General features: G+C 41.1%; 1 protein-coding gene across 10 annotated transcripts in view; it reads left to right on the top strand.

The window, feature by feature from the left end:
- DOCK3 (dedicator of cytokinesis 3) overlaps positions 1 to 15,059 on the top strand; it is a 448,426-nt gene extending 433,367 nt beyond the window's left edge. For 8 of the 10 annotated variants that reach the window (XM_053296419.1, XM_053296418.1, XM_053296424.1 and 5 more), the window contains 3 exons: positions 6,214 to 6,336; positions 6,905 to 6,987; positions 8,781 to 15,059. In XM_053296419.1, coding sequence (XP_053152394.1) covers positions 6,214 to 6,336; positions 6,905 to 6,987; positions 8,781 to 9,284 — 710 coding nt within the window. In that variant the 3' untranslated portion in view covers positions 9,285 to 15,059. The remainder of the gene's footprint in view (positions 1 to 6,213; positions 6,337 to 6,904; positions 6,988 to 8,780) is intronic. The other 2 variants (XM_053296425.1, XM_053296422.1) reach the window with 1 other exon arrangement.
- The last annotated feature ends 966 nt before the right edge of the window (positions 15,060 to 16,025 follow it).

Here is a 16,025-nt window from a genome sequence, read left to right as displayed (position 1 = left end):
AACCATTTCCATGGACCAGCGTTCGAGCTGGTTCAAAGGGGGGGGATAACTTTAAGAGTGGGGGAGGGTACTCTTACTCCTCCCACCGCGTTCCCCCCACCGGCACTGTGTATTCAAACTGCCCGGTGGGGCGGCAGCGTACCTCCCTGCCACCCCGTTGCTTCCTCAGACTGGAAGTGACAGGAAGTTCCTGGTGCACGTGCGCACATCGTACGTGTGCATGCGCACATGGATGTACAAAGTGTGCACGTGCTTCGAGAACTTCCAGCCCCACTGGACCATTTGAATACACAGCACTGGTGAGGGGAACGTGGCAGGAGGGGTAAGAGCACCCTCCCCCGCCCTTAAAGTTATCTCCCCACCCCCAACTTCGGACCAGCAGGCATTGGTACTTGCACATCCCTCATTCCTAGTAGGATAAATATTGCAATGCTGTACTTCAAATGTGACAGTTGTATCTTTCCTGCATGGGGTAGGAATGAAGGAAATGCATTATGTATGATTAAACCCTTAGCAACTTTTGGTAACTTGAGTTAGTGAATATCAACTGTAGATGGTAAGCACGTGCAGCTCAAACATCTGAGAACCTCTCCCTCACCAAATCAAAATACCCATGCCTGGGGATTTAGTCAGACCTGTCACATTTTCTTTTCTGTGCTGATTTTCCTTGACAGTAGAGTGACACCCAACAGCTTAAAGCAAAAACTTTTCAAACATAACTCCTTTGCTGATAAATCTGACCATGAAGTGCACACTCCTGAAGCAGATGGCTTGGTCACCACAGGGCAATAAATAGAAGCTTTCAGAATAGCTTAACTGAGCTGAGCAATGATCTGGGGGAAACCATCCAACATCAGCATTGCATACTAGGTTTTCCAGGCACTTAAGCATTTATGTTGTTATCACACCATCTGTATACAACAATCTAAAACACAGCAGACACAGAAGAGAGAATACATCTAAAAATATGATCTGTTAAAACACTGCATGTTTTATTTCTGGTGTTCATGTATATTCTGGATAATGTCGTTGTACTACTACAACTGAATGCAATACTGATATGAATGTCAACTTTAATTGCATCAAGGCATTTATATTGATTGTGGGAAAGCATTGTAGAAGTTCATCATTTGGCCTTTGCTCTGTGCTCTCAAATAGCAATTATTTTGGTAACTATTCTGTGAAATTGTAGCATTTGTTATTATAAAGTTATAGCTAAACTTTATAATGCCCTAGATTGTCCAGTAACAAAGAACGAATACCACTGTGATCAGATGAGCCAGCCTATAGAAAAACATGTTGTTTCTAAAAATGCTAGCCAACATCTAGACTAATAAAGTCTTGATGCAGGGATTCTGCACAAGGTGTCAGGAGCTGAGCTGTGGGCAGTGGCCACTAGGGGCAACAAGTCCAAAGTTGGAACTAGGAGAACCAGGAACATGACCAAGGGTCATGCCAGGTAGACCATCAGGAGCTGTGCACACATTACAGCTTGTGTAATTAGGGGCTTAGCCATGGGCAGCAATTGCTAGGGGACACAATTCCAAAGCTGAGACTAGGAGAGCCAAGACCATACCAGGGTTCATATCAGATAAGACCAACAGGAGCCAGAGGGTTAAGACAGGAGTTGAAAGATAGTAATGCACCAGAGGCCAAGCTGGATCAACATTCAGGAGTCAGAGGGTCAAGACAGGAGCCAAGAGCCAGGAACATGCCAAAACTCAAATTGAATAGTCATCAGGAACCAGAGGATCAGACAGAAGCCAAGAACATACCAAGGTCAAGCCAGTAATGGTCAAGAGCCAGAGGGTCAAAAAAGGAGCTGGGAGTCAGGAACAAGCCAAGGATCATACCAAGCAGACCATCAGGAGAAGTAGCAAGACAATACACAAGCACAAGAGGATCTTGATACTGAGGCAAGGCCTGCCTAATCCAGGAAGCCTTTTATACTTCCTGCTACATGGAAAAGCCAATGAATGCTCCCATAGGGTGGGGCCTGTCCAGGGCTTCAGAAGGCTGTGTAGCAGACTGCCTCAAGGGACAGCAACATGCAGGAGATCAGGGCAGGCAGATCATGACAATACTCCCTCTCTGACCAGGGGTGTCTCCATCCCCTTACCACCGTGATTTATCATGTACCTTGGCTGGGGCATAAACATGATCAGCTGACTCACAGGGTCACTCTTCTGGACCATAGACCTCCCAGTCAATTAAGGAACAACATCTCCTCTTCACCTCTTGGAATCCAGGACACGATGCACCTGATATTCCTCATGACCTTCAGCCAGTACCAGCACAGGCAGAGGAGCCACATACCCAGGAAAGGGGTTGGTGAAGAACTTGAGTTGGGTGATATGAAAGACTAGGTACAACTTCATGATTTCAGGGAGCAATTTGAAGGTGACTGGGATAATCTGTTGGAGGATTGAAAATGGCCTCTAAGCAGTGGTCCAGTTTTGCAAAGGGTCTGTCAGTTTGGGCATGTTCCACAGAGAGCCATACTTTGTCCCATTCCGAGAAGCAAGGAGCCTCCCAATGATGTCTGTCTTCCTGTTTTTGTAATCATCCTTTGCTCAATATAGGTGTCAGATCAGTTGGGCTTGGATTGAGTGCAGGGGTGTGAGTCTGTCCTGGGCTACGGAGACTGGAGACGAGGAAGATGCAGCAGGACAGGCTCAAGTATGATAGGCATAATTGGCATTAAAAGGACTTTGTTGCATTCAAGTGTGTTTGGGGTTATATGCAAATTCCACCAAAGAAGGATACCAAATCATTGTAGTGGTAGTTCAGAAAAATTGAAGGTATTAAACAATTTGATTTACTCATTCAGTTTGTCCATTGGACTGTGGATGCTAGGTGGTCAAAAGTTAAACTGGTATGTCATAAATGCTGATAGCAATACCTTCTGATACTGATGATATATTCCCTGAAATGGAATAGTTATTAATGATTTTGTCTGCAGAGTGATGAGCAAACAAGTCCCAGTGGGATAATCTCTGGATGTTCAACTGTCTTCTGGAGTTGTGACTGAAGAATATTCTGCACTGTTCATAAAAGTTGCATTGGAAGACAGTGCAGACACAAGCATATTTGCCGGGACTCATCCTGAGTTTTTCTCCTCCTCTGCTTTGACCATCACTTGAGATTTCCATTGTCTGGAGCTCACAGTTGTACCAAAGTGAATTTTGGGCACGGTCTATGGCAGACAGCATCCAGGAGTTATTCGTCAATAGCCTGGCCATTTCCTTATTTCAAAGATGGACTAAGATACCTACAGGATAGTCAGTTATATCAGCTAACTCTTCTGGGGCATTTTGGAAACCAAATGAATCAAATCATTTTAAAAGGGAAGGCCTTCACAACAGATTCCTCATACCTGCTGGGGCCAAGAACAACCAAGATACAGAAACTCACCAGAGAAGTAATTTGAATCTCATGCATGCATGCATGTACACACACACACACACACACACACACACACACACACACACACACCCTATCCTGAGCAAAACAGGAAACTAACCTGCTACACATAACTGATACATCATGACAGCTTGAAATCCTGGCATACTCCCATCCATTTTAAAAAAATATTTTATTTGCAAAAACAATACAAACATTTAAGAAGCTACAATAAAAAAGTGGAAAAGAATCCTTTTAGGACAGTTAAGTAAGACAAACAAGAATCCAAACTATGCTCAATATACTATCATTCAAGAAGATCCTTCTGGAAGGTATTATGCATGGATGGTGGTCATGAGGATTCAGTTGATGTTTGATATAAGGTTAAACCATACTGCAGTGAATGAGTCTGTAGCACGCTCATATCTGAGGGGCCTCGGCATTAATGTTAATCCTCAAAACTTCAACCTTGAGCAAGCCCAATACCAGAAACAAGCCTACAGATAAGAAGTGGGGTCTAGGAGGCACATTAGCAAAATCCTTCATATGCTCACCATACTCATCACCAGCTACATACTTTTCAACATAAGAAATAAAAAACCTAATAAAGAAACTGAACGAAGGAGATGCTATTTCTATAAATCATAGTCACTCCACCCTCCCTCCTCCTTACCATAATGCTGTTCTGAGAGAACTCTCTTGAACACATTTGATTTGAACACAGGATAAGCCCCCTGCCTTGCCCAGTCAATTATCAGAGATACAAGCCTGAGATACAGGCTATGCAAACAAGATTTGATATCTTCAAAAACAAATTAGACATTGGCCAACATACTGCGCAGTAAAACATCAGTGTTGGGATCCACCAGGGCTGTTCCGCAATGTGAAAGGCAGCCTCCATGTTGTTGCGAGGCAGGCCAGCTGGTTAGGGTGCTGGACTAGGACCAGGGAGACCCGAGTTCAAATCCCCATTCAGCCGTGAGACTTGCTGGGTGACTTTGGGCCAGTCACTTCTCTCTCAGCCTAACCTACTTCACAGGGTTGTTGTGAGGAGAAACCAAAGTATGTAGTACACCACTCTGGGCTCCTTGGAGAAAGAGCGGGATATAAAATGTAAAATAAAATAAAATAAAATAAAATAAATAATAATAAATAACAACAACAGTGCCTGGACGTTGTGCAGTACTACTCCAGTTGTTTCCAATAGGAGTAGCACTATGCAATTGCCCAGATGCTGTTTTAAGTCATTTTACAGCTGCCCTGCTGCACAACACTATCAGGACTGCCTTTCACATTGCTCAGAAGCCCTGACAAGTCCCTAATGCTGATGTTTCACATGTATGGCATGGCAGCACTATTAAATTAATAGAATTTCTACTAGAAAAGATTTAATGATTGACATTTGTAATAGGAACTGAAAAACAAGGCATTAAGTAACGTATAGACTTTCTCTTCTGTATGCAAAAAAAGGATTTCACATGTTGCTATATTCACAGAAACATTTTGCTTCTGCTTCCCAGTATAGTGATCAATTTAGGATAAAGTATTTGAAACTAGGTCTGCTTGGTGTATTAAATTGGGTCTGCTTCAAAGTATGCACACAACCAGTTCATCCCATGATAGCAGCATAAAGTTAACTATGGCTGCTGTAGACTCAAAAGTTTTGTATATAGATTCCCAGGGAGAACAGTACAATAGGGTTCGTTAACTCAATGCTGCTGAATGGGTGAACATGGCCTTAGTGTTGGGAAGAGAAGCAAATGGCTTTGTTATCTTAGCTTTAAGATAACAATCAAAGTCATTTGCTTCTCTTCCCAACACTCTGAGAAGAGGTGGATTTCAAGATATCAAGCTGTCTGGTTTTAATTTCTCAGCCACACCACCCCACTCTACCAATGTACTCTACCAGTACATTATTTTGGCCGAATCATCATAGCAATCTCTGCCTGAATTTCCTCGTTCATAAGATTATGCTTGATGTTTGTCAGTGAAAGCAAAGTGTATTAAGGACAGTTCTGTGTAAAATTGTGGCTGACACCCAGACTAATGATGAAGCCTGCATGGAGCTAACGCTGCAAACTCTACAGAAAAGATGCAATTTTCACCAATCTTCCATTCTCTCTGAAGCCAACTATGACTCCTGAAAATATTTCCCTGTGGGTTGTGCAATGGTCAGAGATATATTTTTAGGAGTCTCAGTCGGCTTCAGAGATAATGGATTACAATCCCCCACCCCCATAGCGTGCTTTGTTAGTCTGGATATCAGCCACTCAGTTCTTTTTTTTAAAGCACTTCATTTTTAAGTACCATTGCCAATATGGAATATGTGAGAACATTGTTTTATAGAGAAGAAATTAGTGTGCTCTTCTTTGATTTCATGATGTATCTTTGCTTAATTTTCATGATGTATCTGGAATGTATCCTTTAATTTGGATTTGGAACCAGGGGGGTGTATTTTTACTTCATCTTGGTCATCGCGGCACAGTAACAGGCTCTGTTGTGCATACTGAAATTTTTATTCTTTGTTAATATTTCCTTTCTATTGTGCTTTTAAAACAAAGTTCATGTTCAGAAGATCTCTTCTTGATCTTCTAATCAACATAATCCCTGGAAGCTGTTCTGTTCTTATGACAAAAAAGTGCACAGTTCTGTATAACTCGCTGCCTTCAGGGCAGAACATATCTAGCAGCATGGGGCCAGTCCCAAAATACTCCATTCAGCAAGTGAAAAAAGTCAGCCTTCAGTCCCACCAAGCCCAAGTGAAGTTTGTATTACAATATTACCCAAATTCCATCTGTTTCCATCCTTCAGCTGTTCCAGCAGCACCAAGCAGCTGGAGTCTGGACAGCGGCACCAGAGAGGCCTTGCCATTCCTGTCTGCTCATGTTGGGAGCATCCTGGCCCCACCAGTACCTCCCCGAAGCCTACCCCATGGTAAGGAAATGGCCAGTGGGTCTGCAGAAAACCTTCTGCATTAGTGCCCAGAAAAACCTTGTGAAGACCAGCAATGATCTGTTTTCCTTCTTCAAGAAAAAAAGAACCAAAAGGAAGATAAAACTTTCCTGATTCTCTTGGCTGACTGTTAGATAAATCTTCAAAACTTCAGCAGTATTATGAATGTGCTTTGGGACTGAAGATAGGCTTCTGAGTGTAAATTAACCTAGTATCTTGCTAAAAGCTTAGTCTACAAATAGATATTTATTTAGCTTCAGTTGTTGAAGAGAAATTGAGGTTTCAGAGATTTAATGCTGAAGAGCCTGTTGTCTTGCCACGGGAGCCTTGATATAACAACAGTTGTGAGTGAAATTCTGTTTCTGATATTGAATTTTTCATTTGTTGTGTTACTATAAACATTAGGTTCCAAGTGTGTTTTCTAGGAAACTCACACTAGACTATCAGGATTTACATCTGTCTAGTATCACAGGAAGCTTAAGAATTCTGAACAGAAACACCAACTCTAATCTATAGTTCTTTGAGAATTCTTTTATTTATCCCATTTAAGGTCACTACTCACTGCATTTTGATGCCTTCCATCACCATCTTAATGATGCCCCTCCAGCACTGCCTGCACGAACGCTGCGCAAGGTAAAATGATCTCTTAAACGGCAGAACCATCCATCTGATTCAATCAGCTGAATGGGAGCAATCCTGTGATCCCTAGCTGTACTGACTCACTCCAGTATTTTCCCCAAGATATTAACAGAAGATCTGTCATCCTTCTGTTTCTTAGGCCTACACTAGATGTGACATTAAATATGTCATTAGGTGTTTTGTGTTTTGTTTTGTTTTGTTTTGTTTAACTTTAAGCAGCCAATGCAAGGTTCTGATGCTGATCAGGACTATGGCACAGAGGTAGGGAATGCTTAACCATTTCTCTCTGTGCCATTTTGCTGCCTAAAATTCTGCCTAACCAGCTATTATGGGCCACTGAAGATGCCATTTACTGCAATGGCATCTTTGGGGACCCATAGCAGTTTGTTGGGGGTCTTTTCTCTTGTTAAAAAAAAAAAGAGGTGGGGAAAATCTGTAAAATACATTGTTATGTGTGTATGAATACCATACCTATCCAAAGCCGCCTCTTATTCTTCCTGTGTGCAATTATGATGACAGAGAGCTTAGCTGGGCATTGCATATAGAACTTGACATAAAAAGAACAAGAATGAGATATGCATCTTCCAAATTCGCAATCTTTCCCCCCAAAGACCTCTTTAATCCATAAATAAAACATAAAAACAGATCTTCAAAGATAAACGTTTCAATGTGACACATCACCAGCTAAAGTTCTGAGCACGTTTCAGCTACTACTGTATAGCACTGAAGCTGATGTGTCACATCGAAACGTTTGCTATCTTTGAACTTCTGTTTTTATGTATTATTTATGCATTAAAGAGGTCTTTGGAAAAGAAGATGAAAAGAACAGTGTTGATAAATCTCTTTTAAACAGCAATTATGCTGTAAATTTAAATTAACATTGGCAATATAAATCTATTATTTGTAAACATTTTGGACAACATCCTGACTAGTGAAGCAAGACTGCTATGTGAGAAGCACCATTCTTGCGTACAATTAATCCACTACATACGGAGGGGATAATTTGGGCAACCTCCCTCTCCCCAGGAAGTGCTCTGTGCCACCCAAAAATACATCCTGAACATCACACAGCCCTCAGAGACATCTTTCCAGGTGGCATAGAGTTCTTCCAAGGGAAGTGGAGGTCACTGAAATTCTGCCCCCTACCCATGCAAGTGTTGGTGCTGTGTTAGAAACTCAGCAGCAGCACTGATAATGTGGTGCTGTGTTAGAAACTCAGCAGCAGCACCTATAATGCTTCTCATATGGCACTCATACTTCAGTCAGGATGTCAAACTTTTATTTAGAAGCACACCTAGCTAAAAGAAAATAGGTGTGGGCAGGTAAGTAGGCCACACTGTTGGGTAGGATGACCAGATTTAAAGAATAGCCCTACTGCTGTGTCTTTAACTAGAATCATGTAAAAGAGGAAGTTTTGACTGGTGCAGCTTTTCATGCAGAAAGTGTGACACCTGCTGAAATTCTTTGCTACAATGTCTACAATTAAAGGTACATGAATCCTGTCCTCTTCTGTCTATTCACTCTGCTGGTAGCAGATGCTAAGAATTGAAACAGGAGTTAACTATACCATCATAATTTTTGTTCAGTTTAATGCCAAACCAGTATTTCTCTGTCATCACAAACAGGAACTTGTATTTGGAAAGCAGAGCCATGCATTCAGATTTTTTTTTAATTTGAGCACAGCATCTATAAAACAGTAATTCATGTTCTGCAATTGAAAGTTCACTATACATTCCTGTTTTGATGTACATATGTATGTTCTCTGTTCTTTCTTCTTCTTCTCATAGTCACCTCTGCACCCAATTCCTGCATCACCCACAAGTCCTCAGTCTGGCCTTGATGGAAGCAACTCTACCCTTTCAGGCAGTGCCAGCAGTGGAGTATCCTCATTAAGTGAAAGTAACTTCGGGCACTCATCTGAGCCCCCTCCTCGAACAGACACTATGGATTCTGTCCCTAGCCAGGCCTGGAATACTGATGAAGACTTAGAGACACCCTACCTCCCTGTCAGGTACAGTCTCTCAGAGCCTGATGTTCTGGAAACACTCAAATCCCAACCGTGCCGAAGCCACTCTGCTCCTTCTGGAGTAATCCCTCAGGACACTATGGACCCTCCAGCTCTTCCCCCTAAACCATATCACTCCCGCCTCCCAAACATGGAGAATGAGGAGGGAATGATGGAAGAGGAAGAAAAGCACCGGGCACTGCATCGTAAAATCTCCCATCCAACTGGTGGTGCAAAAGAGGAACAGGCCAGGGTAGCCTGGGAACATGGCATCAGTGAGCAGTAAGCAAAACTATGAGAGAGAATAGTTTGCATGATCATTCCAGGTCTAAGAAGCCAGAAGAGAATCATATAGTAGGCTTCGGAGAATAGAGTGAACCAGTTTATACTCTGCTGCCATGAGTTAATGTCTGGAGCCAGAGACTGGGCCAGCATGCGTGATTGCTACTTTTCTTTTTATTTAATTTTATACTGCTCAGATTTTTAGTGGTTTGGGGTTTTGTCTATTTTTTGCAGTGGGTGCTTCATTCCTTCTACAGTTTATCAGATGGCAGGAAGTGATGCATATGACATTAGATGTAGACGCAGAAATGCAAAGGTATTAGAAATTTGAACTGGGGTGAAGCATGAAATTTTTACAAGCTTTCTTCCCACTCTTGAGATGCGCACAAATTGAAACAGTTGCACTAGGGTTGTTTCTTTGCTGTAATAAGTGAATGCTCATTTTGAATTCAGGGATTCCACAAAGTGTCAAGTTAGGTGCACGGTTTAGAGGCATTGTACAAGAAGAAACTAGATCTTCCAGGTTTGATGCCTATAAACTACTTCACAGTGGTCGTATTGGCTCAGGTGTGCCAAAACCACTGCTGACAGGCTTTCATGTTGATTTTAAGACATGCCATAGAGTATTTGATTTCTTGCTTTTTCCAATGTCATTGTCATCTGTATTTATCAGTGCTATAATTTAAGAGAGAATTAAATTATGAAACCAGTCATGAAACCTAAGGGTCAGTCCTGGCATTTCTGTGTCTAGTCAGGTTATTGGCACCTGCATATTTATTCTAGTTCAGGAGGCAGGAGAGCAGCTTATGCCCTAACTGCTAGAGCGCCAATGAAAGGAGGGCTGGAGTCCATGCCTGGCCTTGGCCTCAAGACTGAGCATAGTTCAAGCTGTTGTACTCTTCCATCTCCCCAAAGCCTCTCACTGCTACTACACAACAACACCTTCATCTGTTGCAGTGTCATAGAAATGCCATATTCTTCAAGAAATGTCCACTGTGTAAACGCCACTATGGAAAGGGGGATTTTAAAGGTTGCCTACAGAAAACAAACAAACAAAAACATTGCTTTGCTTCTTTTTATAAAAAGGTCCTGAAATATTTACAAAGGAGAAGGCTAAAGGTGAGCTAAGGTACAGACATATAAAACTACAATTGACTGGTGTGGAATATGGAAATGAGACACTATTTGTATTTATATTCAAAATGTAAATGACAGCCAGTACATGTCGTTATTGTATCTTTTAACCAGAGGAGCTGTGGAACATACTGCCATGACTTATGTGGTAACCAGTAATGAAATTAACCTTGAAGAAGGTACTAGAAAGGGAATAAACACATATAAAGCAATATGGTAAAGGTTAAAAAATTAAAGACTAATAATTCAAGTAAATAAAATTAGAGTATTGCAAGTTGAAGGGGCTTTAATCAAGGATTGCTTATCACCTGTTCCAATGAATGGCAAACAACAACGAGCTGTCTTTGTTCAAACTCCAGTGTGGTTGCCCTACCTTCTAAGGGCTAAAAAACCATGTTTATGTTTAAACTTTTCATAGTGATCCTTCCAATATGGCACCAGACCAAGAAGCACATTATAAATCTTCTTTCTTTTCTTTTTTTAACTGAAGAAGAAATCAGAGCACAGAAAATGTAAAGGACTGACCAACTTCTAAAGCAGCCTATGAGAGAAATGCAGAGAGAACTTAAAAGAGTCCTGATTTCCCTGTCCAGTCAGAAGGGGAAAATATGGGGTTTTTTCCCCCCTAAACAAGTGAAGGGGACAGTGTGTTCTTTGGCTGGAATTGCTATTGTCTGGGATAAGCTTCTTGGAGTTTTTTCTCAAGCACTTTCCAGTACAAAGCATGTAAGGGTTCTGTCCATATGTTTTAACAAAGCAACAGGATATGAAAAGGTATCATTTGTTTTGTTTTTCAGCTTGCACTAGATAGAAATGACATTTGCATTCACTCTTTTTTTTGGCCCACAAGCACCATTTCTTCCCACTAGAAGGGGTGGCTTTTTGGTGCCGCCAGAAGCATATCCTAGCAAGCACAATTTAAATGAGTAGAAAGGTAACTATGGTTATTTCTATATACAGTAGACATACTTCAAGTTAGTCTTTGAATGTCAAGCGTCCAGTCAGCATCACTGTTACTCAGCTAAAGCTCCAGGGGAGTTGTTAATTACCTTAATACCTAAGAGAGCTGGTTTTGTGGTAGCAAGCATGACCCCCCTTTGCTAAGCAGGGTCCTCTCTGGTTTACATTTGAATGGGAGACATGTTTGAGTACTGTAAGATATTCCCCACAGGGGATGGGGCCTCTCTGGGAAGAGCATCTGCATGCTTGCATGCAGAAGGTTCCAAGTTCCCTTCCTGGCACCTCCAAGAGAGGGCTGAGAGAAACTCCTGCCTGCAGCCATGGAGAAGCTGCTGCCAGTCTATGTAGACAATAGTGAGCTAGATTCTCAAATGGTCTGACTCAGTATAAGGCAGCTTCCTATGTTCCTAAAGTATAACAACTTTTTGGCGTTTGAGAGCATGTTTACTTAGACGTAAGTCCCATCTGATCAATATGGGACTTGCTCCCTAAAAGCTATGCTGAGAGGATTACAGCTGTAGTGTAGTGGAGAAGCTTTTGTTGTTAACTTGTTTTTAAGGCTTTTTCTAGAAGTCTTGTAGTGAATTGTAAACAAATATCAGCAGCTTTCATAATCTCATAGGCATCAAGTTCCATAGAAAGAGGCAAATGTAGACATAAGTTTACAAGGATTTTAGGAACCATCATTTTCTAAATTCAAAATGGTTTGTGTGTTTTTATTGGCTTTTTAAAGGGGGTTCTGTGTGTGTACGTGTGTGTAAGGAGACTACCAGCATATTTCAGCTGGTGAATGTGAAACTAGACATCATATGAATCAGGGGCTACTAAGCATAATAAAAGTATTAGTTCTGGGTTATACAGATGGAACTCCAGTTGCTACATTGGGCATTCTGTTCTATATTACTAAAGTTACTAGCTTTTCAGACTTAACCAGCACAAACATCATCGAGTTTGTGCTGATAGGGCTTGGAAGGCAAAGTCCATAAAACAAGCATAGTAATACCTTATTTGGATGCAGATAAACAAAATGAGATGTATTCTTTTTAGATTATTGGACAGCAAAATAGCACACATAATCACGGTGCCTTGGGAAAAGGTATAAACTGCTCTAAAGTATATGTTATTCTTGCCCTCTGTCTAGAGGAGAAAACAAGGTCAAAGACATTAGTGGTTGGGAAACAACAGGAAGATTGGTGATGGAAATAACTGGATCTTGTTGCCCATAGCAAAGCTCTACGGATTCCTTCTTTCCACACATGTCCCCATACTCACCTTTTCCCTTATTTCTCCCAATAAAAGCGAACTAAGTTGTATCATAGCTGAAGAAGAAGAAAAAGCAGGAAATGTAGGGAGGGGAAATTCTGTTGCTTAAATTTTCTTCCTTTCATGCTTCTGTAAATATCCCACTTGAATGCTGTGTATTTGTACAGGAAAATGAGCAAAAAATGTATAGATTGTGATGTCTGACTGGTACTCTGCCCTGTAAATGTGTTTTTAACCTCTGGCAATCTGCTATTATTTTTTAAAAGTACAAAAACACATACAAAAAAACCCACCCTCTAACCAGTTCTCTTTTTGTGTATTCATGTTCAAAAAACCTATATTAATTGTAAGGGGGATGCAAACTTAAAGGAAAACAAAAAAATTTGTACCGGAGTTCTAAAGATACTTAATTGTATATATTGTGATAGCATGTTTCTGGAATCAACAAATAAGTGATGTGGATTTTAGGTGTAAATATCTGCTGTTTTGTTTTGGGATTTTCTCTTCCCTTCCCCATTCACTCAACTGCTGTGATGTGGAATTAAAGATTAATACCTGATATTAAAGCGCTGAGCAGATGTACTCTCTAAGGTACCAATGAGATGTTTATTCAGGTGCCCCAATGCATCTTCCCAGATTTTATGCTTAGTAAAACTAGAGGATGTCCTTTATATCCTGCAAATCTCATCCTGCCCCCACTGCAGGCAATTCAAATGAAATTACACATCAAGGAGTTTGGGGTAGAAAACTACAGTACTGAAAAAACAGGAAAGTGAGAAATTGCTGGAGTCCATCATAGGAAAATATATCTGATTATCTATTCTTAAGTGACCCCGTTTTACTCAGCCATATTAAACCCATTCTAAGAATGCTGTCCCCAAATCTATATATTTCACGTTTTAGAAATTCACTGTTGTCAGTAATCCCTAAAGAGAGAGTGGAAAAGTGTTGAAAGGGGGGAAAGAGCGGCTGCTGCTGCTGCTGCTGCTGCTAGTTAACTGCTGACTGAAACAGACTTTAGTCTGGCTCCATGAGACCCAGGAAGAGGTAGAGTAAGCTCTTGTCTGATGAAGTGAAAGCCCTTACTGAAACAGTCTTGTAGATTCTCAGTGTCTTAACTAGTTTCCATGATACTCCAATATTCTGTAGTGGCCAATTTACAATGCAAGTCCAGACTTCTGGAAACAGCTTAGGCCTGCCTTCATCTATTGCCAAGCAAGGGTTATGTCCATGCTGCCTTAGATTCCACTCCCATTGGTCCAGAAATATGCTTACCACAGATCTGTAGCCATAGCATTCATTTCCAGCATCTTCTAGAAGAAAGCAGCTTCTAGAGATGGGCTTGTAGAGTAAGCAACATTTTCCTCATCCACAGAAAAGTAGGTTGTCCACTGTATAGGAAGCAGGGAGGACAGGTGAAGTCTCCCTTCACACTCATGGAGAATTATTCAATACCGCAAAGAGAACTTATTGTTGATTCGTGCAATTGCTGAAAATCATATGCATACAAAGCACAACTGTGGAAAATAGGTTTCATAGTATTGTGCACAATTATCTTGGGAATCAGATAGAATGAATGAAGGCTAGGGATGGAAGAAAAGCCACAATAGCTCAACCTGTGCACAGCAAATGATGGCATAGTCAATGGTTAAATAAGGATTTCTGCCTCAGCATGTTTTTGTAATTTTGTTAAGCTTTACAGGAAAATCAGTGTGGTAAGGGTAGAGTGTTGGGGTAGTAGCTGAGAGATCCACGTGTAAGTTCCTGTTCTTCCAAGAGGCTTGCTGGATAGCCTTGGGGAAGTCATACACTCTCAATCTAACCTAACTAGGGTGGTTGCGGGGACCATTCCAGACAATCATATTGCACAATAAACAGATAGTTAGCTGCAGGACATCAGATATCTTTCCTCCAGTTAGCATATATGTTGCGTAGAAATCACACTTCCCCAGCACTCAGAATAGCAATAGTTCCTAGGAAAATGCAGTGTCCCTCCCTGCCCCCGCATTAAAATAGTGGGTGCTGTATAAGATGATGTTGTGCATGTGTCATAAGCACTTATTGGACAGTGTCTCTATGACATCACTGGTGATGAGCAACACAACTCCTCCCTCACTGCCTGTGCCACTTTGCTTGAGATTTTTTAACATCTGCAAAGGCTGGGCATTCCCCCACTATACCACTCAAATGTGAGTGCTTTCCTAAAGCCTTTTAAACCCTATTTATTTTTATTTTTCTCCTTTGTTATTTATTTCAACATTTTGATTCTGAGGAAAGATATATTTGTTGCATTTGTATATTATTACTGACTTGTGAATATTGTCTATTTTAATGCTGTTGAATGTATAGATTATTTAATCATATATAATTGTAATTCTGTTAAAATTATGAAAAATTAATAAAAACATTTCAAAAAAGTAAAGGGCCAAACAAAAACAGGGCTCTGCCTCCCTTCTCCCCACCACAGTAATACCATATCAATTCATGACCACCACCACCGGGCCTTTTAAAGGAATGTTTGGGTGTTTTTTTAATTTGAGTTATTAAAGTCTGTGTGCTCTCCCACTCCAGTGCAAGATGAACATCTCCAAATAAAAAACTAATAATAGTAGCACAGTGTCTCCTTGACATTTGGATAGTTTTAAAAATTAAATAGCAGGGCGGAGGGATTGCCTAGAAAAGCTGGCTATAAGACACTTTATATTACTTTCAGTAAATGACAATTATCACAATTCACAGAAATCACTGATCCTGCAGTTTGCACGTGTCAGGAGGGCTTGATGTATAGAACAGCTGCTATATGCATGTGCAGCGCCAGCACCAGACAGCTCAAGCAGAAAGGACAAATCCACAGATCTGTCTTCTGTGTATGTGTCAGCACTGGATGTTACTGTGTGCATAAGCCAATATTCACATGCAGATGCAGATCAACCAGGACATGATGTGAGTCACTCCACTGCCCTTGCATTATGTGGATGAAAATACATGTGCCCACCTGTCTCTTGATTCAAGCAGGAATGTGTATTCTCATGCACTGTTTAAGACTAGTGTATACAGCCATTTACTCTTTCTGTTACTAGTCGCATAGAACACCTTGTTCTCTTGACTGTCTCTAGATCACGGCCAGCAATTATTTGCCCTCTTGAAAGCAATGTATTTTGAACTGTGAAAACACAAGCTCGCTGGTACATACATTGCTTCTCAGGGCTGCTTTATATACAGTGTGATTCCTGAGCTGGAGACAAGCTAGGTGTCAAAACTGTGGTTCTAGTTGTTGGACTGAGCAAACAGTACACCAGGGGATGGGGTAACTTACCCACTGGCAATACAGATTTACTAAGCTTAAATATACATGGTTCTCTGCTTCTGTGGAAGGAGGTTTGTGTTG

Source organism: Hemicordylus capensis, chromosome 2 (assembly GCF_027244095.1).
Source record: "Hemicordylus capensis ecotype Gifberg chromosome 2, rHemCap1.1.pri, whole genome shotgun sequence".
NCBI classification, from domain to species: Eukaryota; Metazoa; Chordata; class Lepidosauria; order Squamata; family Cordylidae; genus Hemicordylus; species Hemicordylus capensis.
This window is presented reverse-complemented; position numbering and strand designations above follow the sequence as displayed.